Below are 21,800 nucleotides of genomic sequence, written 5' to 3' on the forward strand. Positions count from 1 at the left end.
CATATTCTGTTGTGCTGCAGCAAGTAAGAATTTCATTGTCCCATCCTGAACATATGACGATAAAATACTCGACCCTAGATCCTCTGGCCACTAGTACATCAGGAAGATTGTTTGTGTCCTCCTTAGTGAAGACAGATCCAAAGTACCTGTTCTGCCATTTCCTTGTTCCCCATAATAGATTTGCCCTTTTCAGTCTTCAAGGGTCCAATTTTGGTCTTAACTAATTTTTTCCTCTTCACATACCTAAAGAAGCTTTTACGATCCTCCTTTATATTCTTGGCTAGCTTACCTTCGTACCTCATCTTTTCTCCCCGTATTGTCCTTTTTAGTAATCTTCTGATGCTCTTTAAACATTACCCAATCCTCTGGCTTCCCGCTCATCTTTGCTACGTTGTGCTACTCTTTTATTTTTATACTGTCCCTGACTTCCCTTGTCAGCCATGGTCGCCCCTTACTCCCCTTGGAATCTTTCTTCCTCCTTGGAATGAACTGATCCTGCACCTTCTGTATTATTCCCAGAAATACCCGCCATTGTTGTTCCACTGTCATCCCTGCTAGGTTATCTTTCCAGTCAACTTTGGCCAGCTCCTCCCTCATGCCTCCATAGTCCCCTTTGTTCAACTGTAACACTGACACCTCCGATCTACCCTTCTTCCTCTCGAATTGTAGATTAAAACATCATATTATGGTCACTATCTCCTAATGGCTCCTTTACCTCGAGTTCCCTTCTCAAATCCGGTTCATTACACAACACTAAATGCAAAATTGCCTTCTCCCAGGTAGGCTCCAATACAAGCTGCTATAAGAATCCATCATGGTGGCATTCCACAAACTCCCTTTCTTGGGGTCCAGTACCAACCTGATTTTCCCAGTCTCCCTGCATGTTGAAATCTCCCATCACAACCGTAGCATTACCTTTAGGACATGCCAATTTGAACTCCTGATTCAACTTGCACCTTATATCCAGGCTACTGTTTAGGGTAAAGCAGACGCAATGGGCTGAAGGGCCTAATTCTACTCCTGGAACTTGTGAGTCGGGATCCTTCTTCAGACCAGACCAGATCCCAGATTCTTTTACGAATTCCTACAGCAACAATCAGAGATAGTTCGGTACTTAGATTGAACTTAGGAGCAGTCTTCGCCAAAGAAAACACTGGAACTTGGAATTACAGTAAAACTGCAAGAATAACACAATTTTTAATAAAAAGAATTTACAACTCCATTCGCCACAAAGTATTACAGTAACAGAAATATATATTTTTTCCCTTGGTTTTGCATAAGACAATAAGCAAGTCTAATAATCAAAAAAATGATGGAAAAATTCTCAATTACGAGGAATGAACCGATGAATAATATTGAATCATTTATAACGTTTATTGGAATTTATGCAAGTTTATACATATTATTGCACTAAAATAATTAATAAATAGCAATCTTTATACTGCTGAAATGCTGAACCATATATACAGTGTGAAGTTTCAATGTTGTATGAAAAGCCTGGCATCTATGAAGATTCAGACTTGCTAACCAGTCTGTAATTGTACAAAACGTTACAACTTGTACAAAAATGCTTCAGCTCGTGAGTAAAAAGAGTTCAAATAACCTCCGTCGTTTCCCTGATTTACTTGCAAGAGAATGGTGAAGTAATGTGTGTCTAGTCAGTTAAATAAACCACCTGCTAAACCAGCCGAATGAAAGTGCCACATAACACCCGGGCTACAAAGTGTTCTCACTGGATGCAATCTGTGGAGCTAAAGTAAGAAGGAAAAAAAGCCCATGGGAGCACAGTGTAATGTCAAACTTGTAGTGTTAAAAATGTGGCAATGACCATTAAAATCGGCATATAACCATGCCATGAGATCAAATGTTCACCACAAAACCCTCGAGAGTTTGGCTTCATCTGTAAACATGTTAGTGTACTCGTTTGGAGTTATAGTGTTGGATGCTTTAGCTTATTTAACCAAACTCTCCACGTTTAAAGCTATGCGGGCGCTCCTGGATGCCTGCCGCAGTGTGTACGTGTCTAAAACCGGGAGAGAGAAAGTCCAACATATACAGAAACATGTAGAGGCCATCATCTCCAAGCGAATGGCATCTTCACCGCAAACACAGTAAGTGTCAGGAAGGTCAAGTCACAGTCACACACAGTCAGGCGTTTGGGGGGAAGTTCTTGCTGTGATGCTGTGCGTACCACTGCTGTCTCTGCTTGCGGTTGTCAAGCTCAGTCAGGAGAGCTTGTCTGTACGCCTCGTAGGACTTGACAATCCTTTCCAGTTCCTTCATGAACAGCAGTTTGAGCAAGCCTTGGTAAGTGTCCAGGTCTGCCAGTTGGAAGAGCTCCCACTTCAGAATGTGATCATATCTGCAGCGGCGGCACCAAACGCCAATGGAGTTAGACTTGATCAAATCACACTTCCAAAAGGAACACTCACACGATTCGAGCCAGAACACACATACGTACATACACGTTCTATATCTAAACACAACTTGCATTGCAGATGCATGAGGTTACTGGGTGGAGTATAACTGGACAGGTAGGAGGAGGATTGAAGAATAGTCTCTGGAGAAAAGGAATAGGCGACGTTGCACGTTGTGACCCCTCTTCAGACAGAGTCAGGGGAAAGGGAAACAAGAGACCTTTGATTCCACCCTCTCCCTTGAGCCTCACATCCGCCATGTCATTAAAACCTCCTTCTTTCATCTCCGCAACATCGCCAAACTCAGACCCTCTCTCACACCGCCCGCTGCTGAAAGACTCATCCATGCCTTCATCTCCTCCCGACTGGACTACTGCAACTCACTTCCCCTTGGCATCAGCCCCACCTACATCAACCGACTCCAACTGGTCCAGAACGCAGCCGCCCGACTCATCACCCACACCAAATCCTGGCATCACATCACTCCAGTCCTCAAACAACTTCACTGGCTTCCCATCTCCCACCGGATCACCTACAAAATCCTTATCCTCACCTACAAAGCCCTCCACTATCTAGCCCCCCCATATCTCACTGACCTCCTCTCCCCCTACCAACCCTCACGGTCCCTCAGATCCACATCAGCCGGTCTCCTCTCCATCCACAAATCCAACCTCCGCAGTTTTGGGGACAGAGCCTTCTCCAGGGCAGCCCCCAGGCTCTGGAACTCCCTCCCCCAACTGATCCGCAATTCCTTGTCCCTCACCATCTTCCAGTCCCGCCTCAAGACCCATCTCTTCACCTCTGCCTATCCTTAGCCCCACGTCCCCCTCCCTTTTCATCTGTGCATTAATTGCCTCATATTGTGTTTTGTATTGAATTCTGTCTTTACTTTGTGTACTAGTCATGTCTCTACTATTTATTTCCTTCCGCATACATGTTTTTCCTCTACCTGCTAAATTCTGTCTCTTGAAAGGCCCCCATAAATAAAATGTATTATTATTATTATTAAGAGATATTGACGGCGACATAGAGAGATAGAATATAATATAGAGAGATATATGAATGTAACTCTATGTAAAAAAGTAAGACAATGCCTCAACAAGACGACTTTGAAGCTAGGACAACGAGACTCACCAATTGCCTGTGTCTTTTATCATCGCATCTATATTTTTTGCATATCTTTCATTCATTTGTTCTATATCTCTCTCTACATCACTATCTATATCTCTCGTTTCCCTTTCCCCTGACTCAGTGTGAGGAAGGGTCTCGACCTGAAATGTCACCCATTCCTATTCTCCAGAGATGCTTCCTGTCCTGCTGAGTTACTCCAGCTTTTTGTGTCTGTCTTTGTGTGCCCAGCATGTCTGGTACAGTGAACAGGGTGAGTGAGAGTGCATCATATCTGATGGGTGATGGAATGTAGGGCACACAAGGAACTGCAGATGCTGGAATCTTGAGAAAAACACAAAGTGCTGGAGGAACTCAGTGGGTCAGGCAGCATCTGTGGAGGGAATGGACAGGTGGCGTTTCGGGTCGGGACCGTTCTTCCAGCATCTGTAGTTCCTTTTATCTCCACTTTACTGTTCCACTGCGACATCTCAAGGTATGTCTGCCTTGCAGAAGTTCTCCACTCACTGCTGTGAGTTCTGTGAGACCCTCTCTCACTGCACACCTTCTGTGATTCCTGCTGCTCTTTGACTATGACCTGATGCAGACTCGCGACCACAGATGGTTTATAGATGAACAGACACTGCCGAATGACTTGAAACATACAAGATTGTTAAGGGCTTGGACACACTCGAGGCAGGAAACATGTTCCCGATGTTGGGGGAGTCCAGAACCAGGGGCCACAGTTTAAGAATACGGAGTAAGCCATTTAGAACGGAGACGAGGAAACACTTTTTCTCACAGAGAGTGGCGAGTCTGTGGAATTCTCTGCCTCAGAGGGCGGTGGAGGCAGGTTCTCTGGTTGCTTTCAAGAGAGAGCTAGAGAGGGCTCTTAAAAATAGCGGAGTCAGGGGATATGAGGAGAAGGCAGGAACGGGGTACTGATTGGGGATGGATGATAAGCCATGATCATATTGAATGGCGGTGCTGGCTCGAAGGGCCAAATGGCCTCCTCCTGCACCTATTGCCTATTGACTTCCAGAACATAGTGCATTTGAAACAAGGAGGTGGGGGAGGCTACCCAGACTGGATAAAACTAATTTCATTCAGGTCACTTACTTTATCAATAACAAAATATTGAACAAGGGTTACACAAAAAAGCTGGAGAAACTCAGCGGGTGCAGCAGCATCTATGGAGCGAAGGAAATAGGCAACGTTTCGGGCCGAAACCCTTCTTCAGTCTGATCGGGGGCGGGGGTGGGTGGGGACAAGATAGGGAAAAGGAGGAGTAGCCCGAAGGCTGGGGGATGGGAGGAGACAGCAGGGGGACTGAGGAAGGGGAGGAGACAGCAAGGACTAACAAAATTGGGAGAATTCGATGTTCATGCCCCCGGGATGCAGACTCCCCAAACGGAATATGAGGTGCTGTTCCTCCAATTTCCGGTGCTGCTCGCTGTGGCCATGGAGGAGACCCAGGACAGAGAGGTCGGAGACGGAGTGGGAGGGGCCACGTTTTTTTGGCCTTCCATCACAGCTATGTGATGGATGTTTATGTAAAATGTAATTATGTTGTGTCTGGGGTCTATTTGTGTGTAATGTATGGCTGCAGAAACGGCATTTCGTTTGGACCTCCAGGTGTCCAAATGACAATTAAATTGACTCTTGACTCTTATCTCTTGAGGGGGAGTTGAAGTGCTGAGCCACCGGGAGGTCAGCTTGGTTATTGCGGACCGAGCGGAGGTGTTCGGCGAAACGATCGCCCAACCTCCGCTTGGTCTCACCGATATAGATCTGCTGACATCTAGAGCAGCGGACGCAATAGATGAGGTTGGAAGAGATGCAGGTAAACCTCTGTCGCACCTGGAACGATTGCTTGGGTCCTTGAACGGAGTCGAGGGGGGAGGTAAAGGGACAAGTGTTGCATCTCTTGCGGTTTGCAAGGGAAAGTGCCCGGGGAGGGGGTGGACCGAGAGGGAAGGGAAGAATTGACAAGGGAGTTATGGAGGGAGCGGTCTTTGCGGAAGGCAGATATGGGGGAGATGGGAAGATGTGGCGAGTGGTGGGGTCACGTTGGAGGTGGCGAAACTGACGGAGGATTACTTTTTGTATGTGACGGCTGGTGGGGTGACAGGTGAGGACTAGGGGGACTCGGCCCTTGTTGCGAGTGCGGGGATGGGGAGAGAGAGCAGTGTTGCGGGGTATGGAAGAGACCCTGGTGCGAGCCTCATTTATGGTGGAGGAGGGGAACCCCCGTTCCCTGAATAGTGAGGACATTTCAGATGTCCTGGTGTGGAACGCCTCATCCGTGGAGCAGGTGCGGCGTAGACGGAGGAATTGGGAGTAGGGGATGGAGTCCTTACAGGAAGCAGGGTGGGAAGAAGTGTAGTCCAGATAGCCATGGGAGTCAGTGGGTTTATAGTGTATGTCGGTCAGAAGTCTATCACCTGCAATGGAGATAGTGAGGTCAAGGAATGGTAGGGAAGTGTCGGAAATGGTCCAGGTGTATTTGAGTGCCGGATGGAAGTTAGTGGTGAAGTGGATGAAGTCAGTCAGTTGTGTGCGGGTGCAGGAGGTGGCACCAAAGCAGTCGTCGATGTAGCGGAGGTAGAGGTTGGGGATGGGGCCCTGGTATGTATTGAACAAGGATTGCTCGACGTAACCTACAAATAGGCAGGCATAGCTGGGGCCCATGCGTGTGCCCATAGCTACGCCTTGTATTTGGAGGAAATGGGAGGAGTCGAACGTGAAGTTATTGAGGGTAAGGACCAGCTCCGCTAGGCGGAGGAGAGTGTCAGTGGCTGGGTATAGGTTGCTTCTCTGGTCGAGGAAGAACCGGAGGGCTATGAGACCATCGTGGTGGGGGATGGAGGTGTAGAGTGATTGGACGTCCATGGTGAAGATGAGGGGGTGAGAGCCTAGAGAATTGAATCCGCGGAGACGACGGAGAGTGTCTGAGGTGTCTTGAACATAGGTAGGGAGGGATTTAACCAAGGGTGATAGGATGGAGTCAAGGTATTTGGAAATGAGTTCGGTGGGGCACGAACAGGCGGAGACAAGGGCTTCTGTGTGAACTCAGGATTTCTCTCCATTTAATATCCAACTCAATGACAGAGTTTTGCCTCCACCAAAGGAGGTATTTTCATGTGAATTAGAGTCATACAACACAACGCAGGGGACTTGTCCCACCCTGTCCAGACTGACGACCAAGAACCCATTCACACTCACTCATCCCATTCCCTTCCCCTCGTGTTTCCCTCAACCTCCCCCAGATTCCCACATTTACCGCCACACTTGCAGTGCTTTCATGGCTAATTAATCAGCCAGCCGGCTGGAGAGAGTGCAGATAAGTTTTACGAGGAGGTTGCCACTATTCGAGGGGCAGGGAGAGGTTGAGCAAGGTGGGACTTGAATCGTTGGAGTGCAGGAGGCTGGAGGGTGATCTTATAAAGGGGTGTATAAAATCATGAAGGGAATGCACAGAATCTTTTACCCAGAGTCGGAGGAATCAAGAACCAGAGGACTTAGGTTCAGGATGAGGGGGAAAGATTTAATAGGAACCCGAGGGGTGACCTATTCCACACAGAGGGTGGTGGGTGTATGGAACAAGCTGCCAGAGGTGGTTGAGGCAGGGACTATAACAACATTTAAAAGACATTAGGACGGGTAATTCATAAGTTGTAGGAGTAGAACTAGGCCATTCTGCCCATCAATTCTACTCCGCCATTCAATCGTGGCTGATCTATTTTTCCCTCTCAACCTCAGTCTCCTGCTTCTTCCCATATCCCTGACACATACCATGGATATTACGAGTTGGAGGGAAATGGGACAAACGCGGGATAATGGGACTAGCTAAGATGGGTCGTCTTGGTGGGCATGGATAAGTTGGGCTGTTTCTGTGCTGTGTGACTATGATCTATATTCATGGGGAAAACATGCAAACTCCACACAGAGAGCAGGAGTGATCCTGGGCCACTGGGGCTGAGGGAGCATTGCCGCCCACTGTGGAGCCGCTCACAGTGTTGAAGGTGCGGCCTCACACAGGTACTATAGAGCTACACCTAGTCCGCCCTGCACTTGTCCTCTGTGCCCTGGTTATTGAAGGCAAACATGCCTTCTCCATCACCCCCTATCTTATCTACCAGTGCTGCCACATCTACAGATCTGTGCACTTGGACAGAAATACCCTTCATTCCCCAAAGACCCGAGGAGGTGTAAAGGGACTTGGGAGTGCTGGTGCAGGATTCCCAAAAAGTTAATCTTCAAGTCTAAATCGGTAGCAAGGAAGGCAAACGCAATGCTGGCATATTTCAAGAGGGCTAGAATAGAAAAACAGGGGTGTAATGCTGGGGAATTTGGAGCATTGTGAGCAATTTTGGGTCCCATATCCGAGGAAGTATGTCCGAGGATCCAGAGGAGGTTGACGAGAATGATCCCGGGAATGAGTGGGTTAACATATGATGAGCATTTGAAGGCACTGGGCCTGTACTCGCTGGAGTTTAGAAGGATGATGGGGGACCTCATTGAAATGTACTGAATTATTGCAAGGTCTGGATAAAATGCATGCAAAGAGGATGCTTCAATGTCTCAGTTGGCGTGAGGGCATCGTCTCAGAATTAAAGGACGATCCTTTAGGAAGGAGATGAGGAGGAATTTCTGTGATCAGAGGGTGGTGAATCTGTGGAATTCTTTGCCACAGACGACTGTGGAGGCCAAGTCAATGGATATTTTGAAGGCGTAGGTAGATAAGAATTTTGATTGGTATGGGGTGTCAGGGGAGAAGGGGGTTGAGAGGGTGGGATAGATCAGCCATGATTGAATGGGCTGAATGGACTAATTCTGCTCCTAGCACTTATGAAGGTGGACAAAAGTGCTGGAGAAACTCAGCGGGTGCAGCAGCGTCTATGGAGCGAAGGAAATAGGTAACGTTTCGGGCCGAAACCGAAAGGTTTCGGCCCGAAACGTTACCTATTTCCTTCGCTCCATAGATGCTGCTGCACCCGCCGAGTTTCTCCAGCACATTTATCTACCTTCGATTTTCCAGCATCTGCAGTTCCTTCTTAAACACCTGGCACTTATGACCCTGCCATTCATGTCCAGTGCTGGTTGGCAGTGAAAGTTGAAACATTCAAGTATGCTGAGGATGTGACACCATATGTTCACCACATTGTACAGGGATTCAAGGATGTCATCCAATCTTTTCACGCATAAAGGAATAAAGCCTCTGCATGGTTAAAACTGACGACGATCAGAAATCGGTACAGGAAATGTCGCTTTCCGATTAAACTAGACCAAGTGCAGACCCGTTGGGTCTGCTCCCCCAACGCACCCGTTCCCTACCCGTGGCCCCCACGGTCCTCCAACTCAAGCCGTTCCCGAACATAAGATTCCAGCACTCAGCAGTGCGGCTGTTTTTAAATGGCGTCTTTGGGGCGAGAGGCGGGCGCCAGCAGCCGTTATGGTCGGTGGCCAGCAGGAGGCGACAAAATTAGTGAGTGGGAGGAGGGGGGGGAGAAAGATTTTATTAAAGATGTGTACATAAACAGGACGAAATTTAATCAGGAGTGGATATTTGGAATGAAAAGTGAAATCTCTACCGAAATTGAAAAAATCTTGGTGTTTCTGCGTCTGGTGTTGGCGTAGCATCGAATCAAAGGTTGGCACCCACAGGCTGGCTACCACAAGACAGGCAGAAACACACACACACACACACACACACACACAGAGAGTTTTAAATATAGATAGATGTTAGAGCAGAGACGGCCGTTTCTCATGTATACTCACTTGACCGGAGCCCTGGCGTAGACCTTCAGCCAGTCTGGGATTTCTGCCGTGTGGTAGGGGTTGGCGGGCACCAGCTGGTTGCGTTGGGTCTGCCGTGGCTGGTAGGTGACGGGTGGGAGGAGGGCTGGAGGCTGATCGTACCGGGGGACGCTGCAACAAGAGGGTTCAGCACCATCAATGTGTGGACACAACAGAGGCATCGGGTAACGTAGAAACAGAAAATAGATGCAGGAGGAGGCCATTCGGCCCTTCTAGCCAACACCGCCATTCATTGCGATCGTCCCCTATCAATAACCCGTGTCTGCCTTCTCCCCATATCTCCTTGATACCACTAGTCCCTAGAGCTCTATCTAACTCTTTCTTAAATCCATCCAGTGACTTGGCCTCCACTGCCCTCTGTGGCAGGGAATTCCACAAATTCACAACTCTCTGGGTGAAAACTATTTTTCTCACCTCAGTCTTAAATGGCTTCCCCTTTATTCTAAGACTGTGGCCCCTGGTTCTGGACTCGCCCAACATTGGGAACATTTTTCCTGCATCTAGCTTGTCCAGTCCTTTTATAATTTTATATGTCTCTATAAGACCCCCTTCCCCTCATCCTTCTAAACTCCAGTGAATACAAGCCTATTGGTCCCAGGGATCAATTTCGTGAGCCTCAATCACAAGGATGTCCTTCCTCAAATTAGGAGACTAGGGTAGAGGGAGAGGTGGCAGCGTCTGCCTCATGGCCAACATGTGGTGGTGCTCACATGCAGTGGGGTCCCTGTTCATCTCTTGCTCTCTGCACCTGGCAGCATCAACCCTTGGCCACAACTATTCCCCTATCAAAGATGCCTATTGCTCCATCCCTCGCCCTCACTTTGGGAAATCCAACTGCCTGGCTATGCCCCTTCTTCCTATGTATAGGCAGCGACTGAAGAGCACAGGTCCAGTGGTGAGGACTGCACAGAGCTGGTCAGGGGGGGCAGAGGAACGACTCTGGGATTGTTGGGAGTTAGTAGATAGAGTGATGTTCAAAGAAATTGCAACGGACCCGAACCAATATGCCATGGTTGTTACTGATTTCATAAGGAAATGTGTGGAGGAGTGTGTTCCCACCAAAACCTAACCCAGCACATTGATGCAATCGTAGAGAAAGCCATCAACACCTCTACTTCCTTAGAAGAATGCGGAGATTTAGTATGTCGACCAATAGTTTCTTGAACTTCCACAGATGTACAATAGAGGGCATATCGACTGGTTGCAATCATGGCCTGGCTTGGCAACTCGAATGCCCAAAGGGCGAAGAAGACTGTAGAAAGTGGTGAACACCAAAGATCCTATAGCGAGCAAGATAGATCACTCGACGAAAAAGACGTAGTACAGTCATGGGCAGATTCGTGGGTAATTTTCGGCCCCATTTCCGTAACCGGCTTCCGTCTCTGCACCAAAGATCCCGTAGCGGAGCAAAGATACTAGTGCGGAGACGGAAGCCGGTTACGGAAACATCCTCGTAAAGATAAAAGTTCTTTGATTCTGTAGGATCTTTGGTGAACATTGCCCAGTCCAGCTGACCTCCCCACCACTGAAGGCACCTACAAGAGTCGCTGCCTCAAGAAGGCAGCTGGCATCAGAGACCCACACCACCCTGGCCATGCTCTCTTTTCACTTCTGTTATCGGGAAGAAGGTACAGAAGACTAGAAAGTGTAATGTCCAGGTACAGGAGCAGCTTCTTCTCTACAACCACCAGCGCAACCTCCAAATAGGCTCCGAAATCTGTAGACTTGTGGACATTGTTATAATTATTAAAAACGTTGTTTTTGTTGTTTATTTTGGGTATTGCGGAGTGCTATGTGTTACATATGTGTTGTGCTGCTGCAAGTAGTCCTATTTGGGGACCTATGACGATAAAACACTCGTGACTGTACCTGGGAGCACAGGGATGCCGGTACTGGGCCCGTTTGTTGATATGATCCACATAGTAAACACCAAACTCTGGTGATTCCACGCGTTCCCAGCCAGGCGGCAATCCCTCCCGTTCCAGCGGGTGGCTCCAGTGCGTGGTGTTGGTGTTGTGGTCGATGTAGTATTTCCTGCCGCGGATGGTCCAGTCGGCCGACCAGCCCAGGGGGAGCGGCAGCTCGTCCGCAGCGTGGCTCGTCACGTTCCCCGCCGATGTCGACGCAACTCGCCCGATACCTGAAACGCACACGACATTCACGTCATCACACTGATGCATGTAACCATATAACCATATAACAATTACAGCACGGAAACAGGCCATCTCGGCCCTTCTAGTCCGTGCCGAACACTTACTCTCACCTAGTCCCATCTACCTGCACTCAGACCGTAACCCTCCATTCCTTTCCCGTCCATATACCTATCCAATTTATTTTTAAAAGATAAAATCGAACCTGCCTCCACCACTTCCACTGGAAGCTCATTCCACACAGCTACCACTCTCTGAGTAAAGAAGTTCCCCCTCATGTTGCCCATAAACTTCTGTCCCTTAATTCTCAAATCATGTCCTCTTGTTTGAATCTTCCCTACTCTCAATGGAAAAAGCTTATCCACGTCAACTGTCTATTCCTCTCATCATTTTAAAGACCTCTATCAAGTCCCCCCCTTAAACCTTCTGCGCTCCAAAGAATAAAGACCTATCTTGTTCAACCTTTCTCTGTAACTTAGTTGCTGAAACCCAGGCAACATTCTAGTAAATCTCCTCTGTACTCTCTATATTTTGTTGACATCTTTGATGCAGAAATGGATCTTTCCAAAACTGAATCTTCTTGGAGGTTTATTCTGCAGGAAATCCTGCATTACAACCACAGGTAATGAAATGTGAAGAAGGGTCACCACCCGAAACGCCACCTATTCCTTTTCTTCAGAGATGCTGTCTGACCCGCTGAGTTACTCCAGCTTTGTGTGTCTGTTTTCGTAATGAAATCAAACACTCTTTATGTTAAGAGCAAAGTCCAGGCAACATCCCAGCGAACCTCTTCCACACCCTCTCCAAAGCCTCCTTGTCCTTCCTGAAAGGATCTGAAATCAAGTCCAGGTTGGATTTAGGCAAAAGTGCTGGAGAAACTCAGCGGATACAGCAGCATCTATGGAGCGAAGGAAACAGGCAACGTTTCGGGTCATCTGAAGAAGGGTTTTGGCCCGAAACGTTGCCTATTTCCTTTGCTCCATAGATGCTGCTGCACCCGCTGAGTTTCTCCAGCACTGTTGTCTACCTTCGATTTTCCAGCATCTGCAGTTCCTTCTTAAACTCCAGGTTGGATTTGTCCTGCTTTTAGTAGACACAGTGCAAGTGAATCATTTTCTCCATCGGCAGTAGTTGCTGGCATGTTAACACTACTTGGTCTGCTTCACTGTAGAAGGTTCTGCTAGTTTTGATTGAGACAGCGTGGAAACAGGCCCTTCGGCCCACCAAGTCTGTTCCATCCATCGATCACCCTTTCAAACTTGTTCTATGTTAGCCCACTTTCATGTTCACTCTCTACACTAGGGGCAATTTACAGAGGCCAATGAACCTACACATAAACCTGCACGTCTTTGGGATGTGGGAAGCAACAGGAACACCCGGAAGGAACCCACGCGATCGCAGGGAGATTGTACAAACTTCACGCAGCAGCAGCCGAGGTCAGGACGGAACCCGGGTCTCTGGAGCTGGGAGGCAGTGACTTCACCTAAATTCCCCAAGTGAAACAGAGGACAAAGCACGAAGTTGGAGGAACTCAGCGGGTCAGGCAACATCGGTGGAGGGAATGGAGAGGCGACAATATTGGGTCTGGTGTACAGGGTATGTCGGTTATTAAGACTCTTGATATTGCCCTGAGGGTGGAGGGAATGCATTTGAAAGTGGGACAACATAGAACTAGTATGAATGAGTGATTGACGGTTGCCATGGACTTGGTGGGCCGAAGGGCCTGTTTCCATGCTGTATCCGTCACCCCAGATCAGTTCCTGTGACTTCCTGCAGTTCCTGGTATTATGTGGACTGAATCCAATCGACAGTAAAATAGACTAACGCTGGGTATAACTGGAACTTGCCAAAGTGAGGACACTGCTGGGTAAATGGATTCTACTTTCTCCACACAGTTACTGCAGAGTTTAGCAGATGCCTTAAGGGATGGCCTCATGGAAAGGCAAGGCCCAGAGGTTTTCATTCGACAAAAGCTGAACAGGTCAGACAACATTTGTGCAAAGAGAAGGTCGAAATACCCCCTCGACCCGAAAAGTCACCTAGTCCTTTGCTCCATTCATAGCAAAAGGATTTGAGTATAGGAGCAGGGAGGTTCTACTGCAGTTGTACAGGGCCTTGATGAGACCACACCTGGAGTATTGCGTACAGTTTTGGCCTCCTAATCTGTGGAAAGACATTCTTACCATAGAGGGAGTACAGAGAAGGTTCACCAGACTGATTCCTGGGATGTCAGGACTTTCACATGAAGATAGACTGGATAGACTCGGCTTGTACTCACTGGAATTTAGAAATTTGAGGGGGGGTTTTATAGAAACTTACAAAATTCATAAGGGGTTGAACAGGCTAGATACAGGAAGATTGTTCCCGATGTTGGGGAAGTCCAGAACCAGGGGTCACAGTTTAAGGATAAGGGGGAAGTATTTTAGGACCGAGATGAGAAAAACATTTTTCACACAGAGAGTGGTGAATCTGTGGAATTCTCTGCCAAAGAAGGTCGTTGAGGCCAGTTCATTGGCTATATTTAAGAGGGAGTTAGATGTGGCCCTTGTGGCTAAGGGGACCAGGGGTATGGAGAGAAGGCAGGGGGGTACAGGATACTGTGTTGGATGATCAGCCATGATCATATTGAATGGCGGTGCAGGCTCAAAGGGCCGAATGGCCTACTCCTGCACCTATTTTCTATGTTTCTGTTTCCAAAGATGCTGCCTCACCCGCTGAGTTTCTCCAGCATTTTTGTCTACCTTCGATTTTGCCAGCATCTTCAGTTTTTTCTTAAACATTTGTGCAAAGTGGAATGCTTGCTGCTTCAGGTTGAAGAGCTTGTCAAAGTTGCTCTGCAGAGCTGCTTCCACTAGCATGGAAGTCGAGAACTAGGGAGAAGTCACAGGATAGAGACTGACTGTTTCAAGACTGGAATAGTTAAACAATGCATTGAAAACAAACACAATTCCCTGCTGTCTGGGGCAGTGCGGGGGGAGGAGCTAGTAAAAGCTTATTCAAATTGGAGGAACAGCACCTCATATTTCGCTTGGGCAGCTTACAACCCAGCGGTATGAATATTGATTACTCTAACTTCAAGTGACCCTTGCATCCCCCCCTCTCTCCTTTCCTCCCCCATCCAAATTGTACCAGCTTCAAAGTCATCATGTTCAGTCTCATGCTCAAGAAGGCACTGCAGATGCTGGAAAATCGAAGGTAGACAAAAATGCTGGAGAAACTCAGCAGGTGAGGCAGTATCTATGGAGCAAAGGAAATAGGCAACGTTTCATGCCGAAACCCTTCTTCACTGATGTAGGGTGGGGCGGGGGGGGGAAGAAGAAAGGAAGAGGAGGAGCCAGAGGGCTGAGGGAGAGCAGAGAAGGGGAGGAGACAGCAAGGGCTACCGGAAATTGGAGAAGTCAATGTTTATGCCGCTGGGGTGCAGACTGCCCAAGCGGAATATGAGGTTTCTGGTGGTCCTCACTCTGGCCATGGAGGAGGCCCAGGACAGAAAGGTCGGATTCGGAAAGGGGGGTGGGAGTTGAAGTGCTGAGCCACCGGGAGATCAGGTTGGTTAATGCGGACCGAGCGGAGGTGTTGGGCGAAACGATCACCAAGCCTACGCTTGGTCTCGCCGATGCAGATCAGCTGACATCTAGAGCAGCGGATGCAATAGATGTGGTACAGGTGAACCTCTGTCGCATATCTTCCATTCATTTGTTCTATATCTCTCTACATCACCGTCTATCTGTCGTTCCCGACTCTCAGTTTGAAGAAGACTCTCACCTATTTATTCTGTCCAGAGGTGCTGTCTGACCCACTGAGTAACCCCAGCTTTTTGTGTCTATCGGATTTTATTCAAAGCTGAGATTGATTCAGAGAGATTGATAGAGAGGGAGAGGGAGGAGAGAGGGGGGAGAGGGGGGAGAGTATGTGACTTGGGAAGGGAAGCTTGCAAATTGTGGCAGGCACACACCTGATTAGTATGGGTATCAGGCGTTATGGGGACATGGCAGGAGAATGGGGGTGTGAGGGAGAGGGAGATCAGCCATGATTAAATGGCGGAGTAAACTTGATGGGCCAAATGGCCTCATTCTGCTCCTATCACTTATGAACACCTACTGCCTCATTGTTACGGTAAACATGAGGTTTGAGATGGTGATCTGGGCAAGTTCTCGCGGTGTACTCTGCATTTTGCAGCTGTAGTGCACTTGTTACTGAAACAGTACACATTTACAGTGGCAGACAGTACACCAATCCTGCAGAATACTGTGGCCTAGAGCGGAGGGAGTTTCTCAAATCACCTACACTCATCCAAATCAGCCGAGTGCGGGTGGGGGCGGGACGGACTGTAGAATCACCAGGGGAACTTGCCATAAATCATCCAGCCCCTGACTCCCTCTTGTGGAAAGACGATATGCGTTACTGTCAAACTACGGGTCAGATTACAATGTAGAAACAAGGAACTGCAGATGCTGGGTTTAAACCAAAGATAGACACAAAGTGCTGGAGTGACTCAGCGGGTCAGACAGTCTCTCTCTCTCTCTCTCGAAAAAGGGTCGGGACCCATCGTTTTGTGTCGGGACTCTGAAAAGGGACACGGAAGAAGGGTCTCGAAACGAAACGCCACCCATCATTTCTATCCAGTGAGGCTGCCTGTCCTGCTGTGTTACTCCAGCATTTTGTGTCTACTCCCGACCGGGAAATGTCACACGTCCATTTTCTCCAGAGATGCTGCGTGACCCACAAGTCAGATCAAGGCTGATGGGCCAGAGGATGTGGTGCCACTGATCAGACTCCCGTACTTGGCTTCAAGGTGGGTGGGGAGGATGGTCCCGTTCTGTCGGTACTGTTCTATGTGATTGCTACTGGCCTCGTTAAGATATAGATAGTAACTTCACCAGCACAGTTGGACACACTATACATCAATAACTCTGTTATTTGGCAAATAAATAGGAGAAACTGTACTAGTAGCTGCATTGCACTGTGTGCTCAGCCCTCTCCTCTACTCCCTCTTCACCCATGACTGCATCCCTAAGAATGGCTCCAACGCCATCATCAAATTTGCCGACGACACCATTGTAGTAGAACTGATCAGTGACAACAACGAGTCAGCCTACAGGGAGGAGGTCCAGCACCTGGCAGCCTGGTGTGCCAACAATAACCTTGTCCTCAACTCCAAGAAGACAAAGGAAATTATTGTTGACTTCAGGAAGAACAGAGGGGGCAGACATACCCCCATCCATATAAACGGGACTGAGGTGGAGCGCGTCTCCAACTACAAATTCCTCGGGGTACACATCTCGGAGGATCTGTCCTGGTCCCTCAATACCACCAAACTGATCAAAAAGGCGCACCAGCGCCTTTACTTCCTGAGGAGGCTCAAGAAAGCTCACCTGTCCCCCCAGATCCTGACCAACTTTTACCGCTGTACCATAGAGAGTATCCTGACCACCTGCTTCACGGTATGGTACAGCAGTTGCACCGTAGTGGACAGGAAGGCACTACAACGGGTGGTGAAAACCGCTCAGTACATCATCGGTGCCCCGCGCCCTGCCATTGATGCCCTCCACCGAAAACGGTGTCTGAGACGGGCCGGGAAGATCATCAAGGACCCCTCTCACCCTAACCATGGACTGTTTGCCCTCCTCCCATCAGGGAGGCGGTACAGGAGCCTCAGGTCTTGTACTAGAAGGTTGAGGAACAGCTTTTTCAACAACACACTTACATTGCTGAACTCGGAGTCCCGTCGCTAGATATCTTTGGTCTCTCCATCCACATTGTTAACCAGTACTCCTCTTACTCTAATGTATGCTTGTTCTGTATTTTTTTTTAATTCCTATCTTGCACTATGACTATGACCAGACGCTAAACTGCATTTCGTTGTACCTATACTTGTATCTGTGCAATGACAATAAAGTTGAATTGAGTTGAATTGAATGAGAGCAGTGCTGAACCATTATCTACCTCAATGGTGTCCCTCCTACCTCCCTTACAGGGTTACAGGGTTTCCTTTATTGTCGTTCAGTCTGAACGAAATTTCGTGCCTGCAGTCATACATACATACAATAAAAAAACAACAATAAACACATATTAACATCCACCACAGTGAGTCCGCCCAGCACCTCCTCACTGTGATGGAGGCAAAAGTCTTAGGGTCTGCAGTCTCTTCCCTCCTCTTCTCTGCGGCGATACCCCACCGGGCGATGTTAAAACAGTCCCGCGGCGCAATCACCGCGGCCTGGGGTGGTCGAAGCTGCGTCCACCAGTCCTGCTGACGCAGCCGCTGGCCCGCGGCCGAACCCCGGACTCAAGTCACCGCCGCCAGAATGCCGTCCCAGCCACCGGACCACCGTTCCAGCCCCGAGCCGGATCGCCCTCACGTAAGTACCGTTCAGCCTCGCGCCAGGCCGCCCCGACATGGGCGCCGCTGCTCCCTCGGGCAGGGCCACCCCGACATGGGTGTTCAGAGTTCAGAGTTCCGAGTTTGCTGGCTTTATCTTGCACGAAACGTTATTCCCTTATCATGTATTGATACACTGTAAACGGCTCGATTGTGGTCATGTATTGTCCTTCTGCTGACTGGATAGCACGCAACAAAAAGCTTTTCACTGTACCTCGGTACACGTGACAATAAACTAAACTGAACATGATGTCACTGACCAAAATAGTTAAAACAAGTCCAAAGAGAGCTAAAAATGTGTTCAAATTATAGCATTTCAAAAATCGCACAAAGGACTGCCGAAGGCTTGGCCAGGGGTGGACTGAACTGCATAATGACACTAGTTTTCAGAGTCTGCATCACAGGAAGGGCTCTCCAATCTCCCTGAACCTATATGGCAGTGCACACTTCAAGCGACACCACATCTGGCTCCACCTCACATCAAGGTCACCAACTTCTACACATGCGCCATTTTATCGAGATGCATCACAGCTTGGTTTGGGAAGACTGCAGGAAATTGTAGAGGTTCAAGTCTTGGCATCCTACGGAATGGTCACGAGGGGTGTGGCAATTACATTTAATTAAACTTACATAGAAACATAGAAATTAGGTGCAGGAGTAGGCCATTCGGCCCTTCGAGCCTGCACTGCCATTCAATATGATCATGGCTGATCATCCAACTCAGTACCCCGTACCTGCCTTCTCTCCATACCCGCTGATCCCCTTAGCCACAAGGGCCACATCTAACTCCCTCTTAAATATAGCCAATGAACTGGCCTCGACTACCCTCTGTGGCAGAGAGTTCCAGAGATTCACCACTCTCTGTGTGAAAAAAGTTCTTCTCATCTCGGTTTTAAAGGATTTCCCCCTTATCCTTAAGCTGTGACCCCTTGTCCTGGACTTCGCCAACATCGGGAGCAATCTTCCTGCATCTAGCCTGTCCAACCCCTTAAGAATTTTGTAATTTTCTATAAGATCCCCTCTCAATCTCCTAAATTCTAGAGAGTATAAACCAAGTCTATCCAGTCTTTCTTCATAAGACAGTCCTGACATCCCAGGAATCAGTCTGGTGAACCTTCTCTGCACTCCCTCTATGGCAATAATGTCCTTCCTCAGATTGGAGACCAAAACTGTATGCAATACTCCAAGTGTGGTCTCACCAAGACCCTGTACAACTGCAGTAGAACCTCCCTGCTCCTATACTCAAATCCTTTTGCTATGAAAGCTAACATACCATTCGCTTTCTTCACGAGGTTTAAGGCTGCAATGCCCAAAAGTTCACAAAATTAAATTTATTTTGTATGAAGTAATGAGAGATACACCATATTATAGGACCTGAAATGGTTGAGAGATTCTAGACCCTCGGCATTAACATTACCAATGATCTGTTGTAAACCTACCACAGCCAAGGTAACGCACCAACACCTCCACTTCCTGAGGAGACTGAGGAAATTCAGCATGCCTCGAGTTGCACAACAAACCTCCACAGTGTCACGATGGAAAGCATACTTTAGTTAGTTTAGGTTAGAGAGACAGCACGGACAGCATGGTCCGCGCCGACCAGCGATCCCCGCACATTAACACCATCCTACACCCACTAGGGACAATTTTTACATTTACCAAGCCAATTAACCTACAAACCTGTACGTCTTTGAAGTGTGGGAGGAAACCGAAAATCTCGGAGAAAACCCACGATAGTCACGGGGAGAACGTACAAACTCCGTACAGACAGCACCCGTAGTCGGGATCGAACCTGGGCCTCTGGCGCTGCATTCGTTGTAAGGCAGCAACTCTACCGCTGCGCCACTTGGTTTGGGTACAGCTCTGCCCAAGACTGCAAGAAATTAGAGTTATGGAAGTAACCCAGTCCATCGCTCAGTCCTCCAGTGCTTCTACGCAGCGGAGGTGGAAAGCATCTTGTCCGGAAATATTACCATCTGGTTTGGGAATTGCTCTGCCAAGGACAAGAAGGCTCTGCAGAGAGTAGTGCGCTCGGCCGAACGCACTATGGGAACTTCACTCACCCCCCTGCAGGAACTATACAACAGGAGGTGCAACTCCAGAGCAAATAAAATCATGGGAGACCCCTTCCACCCCTGCAACGGACTGTTCCAGCTGCTACGGTCAGGCAAACGCCTCCGTTGCCATGCGGTGAGAACGGAGAGGTTGAGAAGGAGTTTCTTCCCAGAGGCCATTCGGACTGTAAACGCCTATCTCACCAGGGACTAACTCTACTGAACGTTTTTCTTTCCATTATTTATTATGTAAAAGAATATGCGTGTTATGATTGTGTTTATAATTTGTTTGGTTGTTTGGCTTTTGCACAAAAGTCCACGAGCATTGCCACTTTCATTTCACTGCACATCTCGTATGTGTATGTGACAAATAAACTTGACTTGACTTGACATCCCACCATCTACTCCATCAACACTTCACACTGGCTCAGAAAAGCAGCCAACATAATCAAAGACTTGTCCCACCCTGGTCATCCTTTCTTCTCCTTGCTCCGGTCCAGCAGAAGATACAGAAGCTTGAAAGTGTGGACCACCAGACTCTGGAACAGCTTCCCTCCTCCTCTATTATCAGGCTTCTATACGGTCTTTTCATGCGTTCCTGTCCGATACACCTCTACCCCATTGGACTTTGCCAATGGAATTGATGTTCTACAATGCTACAATTTTGCACTCTGTATCTTCTCCTTTGCTCTATCGTAGTTTCTTAGTGTTAGTTTTTGAGATACAGCGTAGAAACAGGCTCTTCGGTCTAACGAGTTCGCTCCGACCAGCAATCCCCGCACATTAACACTACCCTACACATACTGTGGACAATTTACAATCATACCAAGCCAATTAACCCACAAACTTGAATGTCTTTGGAGTGTGGGAGGAAACCGAAGATCTTGGAGAAAACCCACACGGGTCACGGGGAGAACATACAAACTCCGTACAGACAGCACCCGCAGTCAGGATGGAACCCGGATCTCTGGCGCTGTCAGGCAGCAACTCTACCATGCTGCCTATGTACTGGAGTTTGCATTGACTGTATCTATGAATGGTATATCTGATTGGATGGCATTCAAGCCATGCTTTTCACTGTACCTATACGTGATGATAATAACCCTAAGGCAAAGAAGTCTTCATCTGCGTGGAGAATCTACCCGCACTCGCTCAGAAGAAGGCTTACCTGCTGGAAATCTCCCTTGCCCCTGTGGTATCCGCGCAAAAGGATCAGGTGTGTGGTCGTAGTATCTATAGTCATCGCGGAAGCGCTCAGCTAAATGCCGCCGCCTCTGCCCATCTTCGTAATATGGGTCAGGGTAGTAGTATTGAGCCGGCTGGCTGGCATCGCCGTTTTCAGAGGTGGCTTCAGCTAGGAAGGTCTGTGTCGAGACGCCATACTCTCGAGGCACCTCAGATATGTTGCGTGGGACGTAGGACGGTCCCGGAGGTCGGTTACTCTCACGTCGGACGATCTCGCGTGCCGGCCTTTGGACGGGACCTCGCAGGAAGCTTTGGTTTCGGGAAACCACATCAGCCGAGGCATAGGCAGATGTTCCCGACTCAACTAAAACATCAGTCCGCCTTGGAATAGTTGGCCCGTGACGAATAAACGAAGGTATTAAATCTGTAATTACAGAGAGCAGCATTACAATTATAACTTTAAAAAGCAAGAATACTAAAGGTTTTAGACAATAGACAATAGGTGCAGGAGGAGACCATTCGGCCCTTCAAGCCAGCACCGCCATTCAATGTGATCATGGCTGATCATCCCCAATCAGTACCCCGTTCCTGCCTTCACCCCATAACCCCTGACTCCGCTATTTTTAAGAGCCCTATCTAGCTCTCTCTTGAAAGCATCCAGAGAACCGGCCTCCACCCGAGGCAG

At 48.3% G+C, this 21,800-nt stretch overlaps 1 protein-coding gene across 1 annotated transcript; it reads right to left on the minus strand.

Annotated features, from left to right (window-relative positions):
- Window positions 1-1,166: 1,166 nt before the first annotated feature.
- Window positions 1,167-21,576, minus strand: sav1 (salvador family WW domain containing protein 1). Its single transcript, XM_055641110.1, has 4 exons — window positions 21,099-21,576; window positions 11,214-11,484; window positions 9,306-9,455; window positions 1,167-2,362 (listed from the first exon to the last, which is right to left on the minus strand). Exons 1-4 carry the CDS (start codon window positions 21,559-21,561, stop codon window positions 2,149-2,151), a joined length of 1,098 nt encoding a protein of 365 aa, XP_055497085.1. The 5' UTR covers window positions 21,562-21,576; the 3' UTR covers window positions 1,167-2,148.
- Between the last annotated feature and the right edge of the window lie 224 nt (window positions 21,577-21,800).

This window comes from Leucoraja erinacea, chromosome 9 (assembly GCF_028641065.1).
Source record: "Leucoraja erinacea ecotype New England chromosome 9, Leri_hhj_1, whole genome shotgun sequence".
Classification (NCBI taxonomy): Eukaryota; Metazoa; Chordata; class Chondrichthyes; order Rajiformes; family Rajidae; genus Leucoraja; species Leucoraja erinaceus.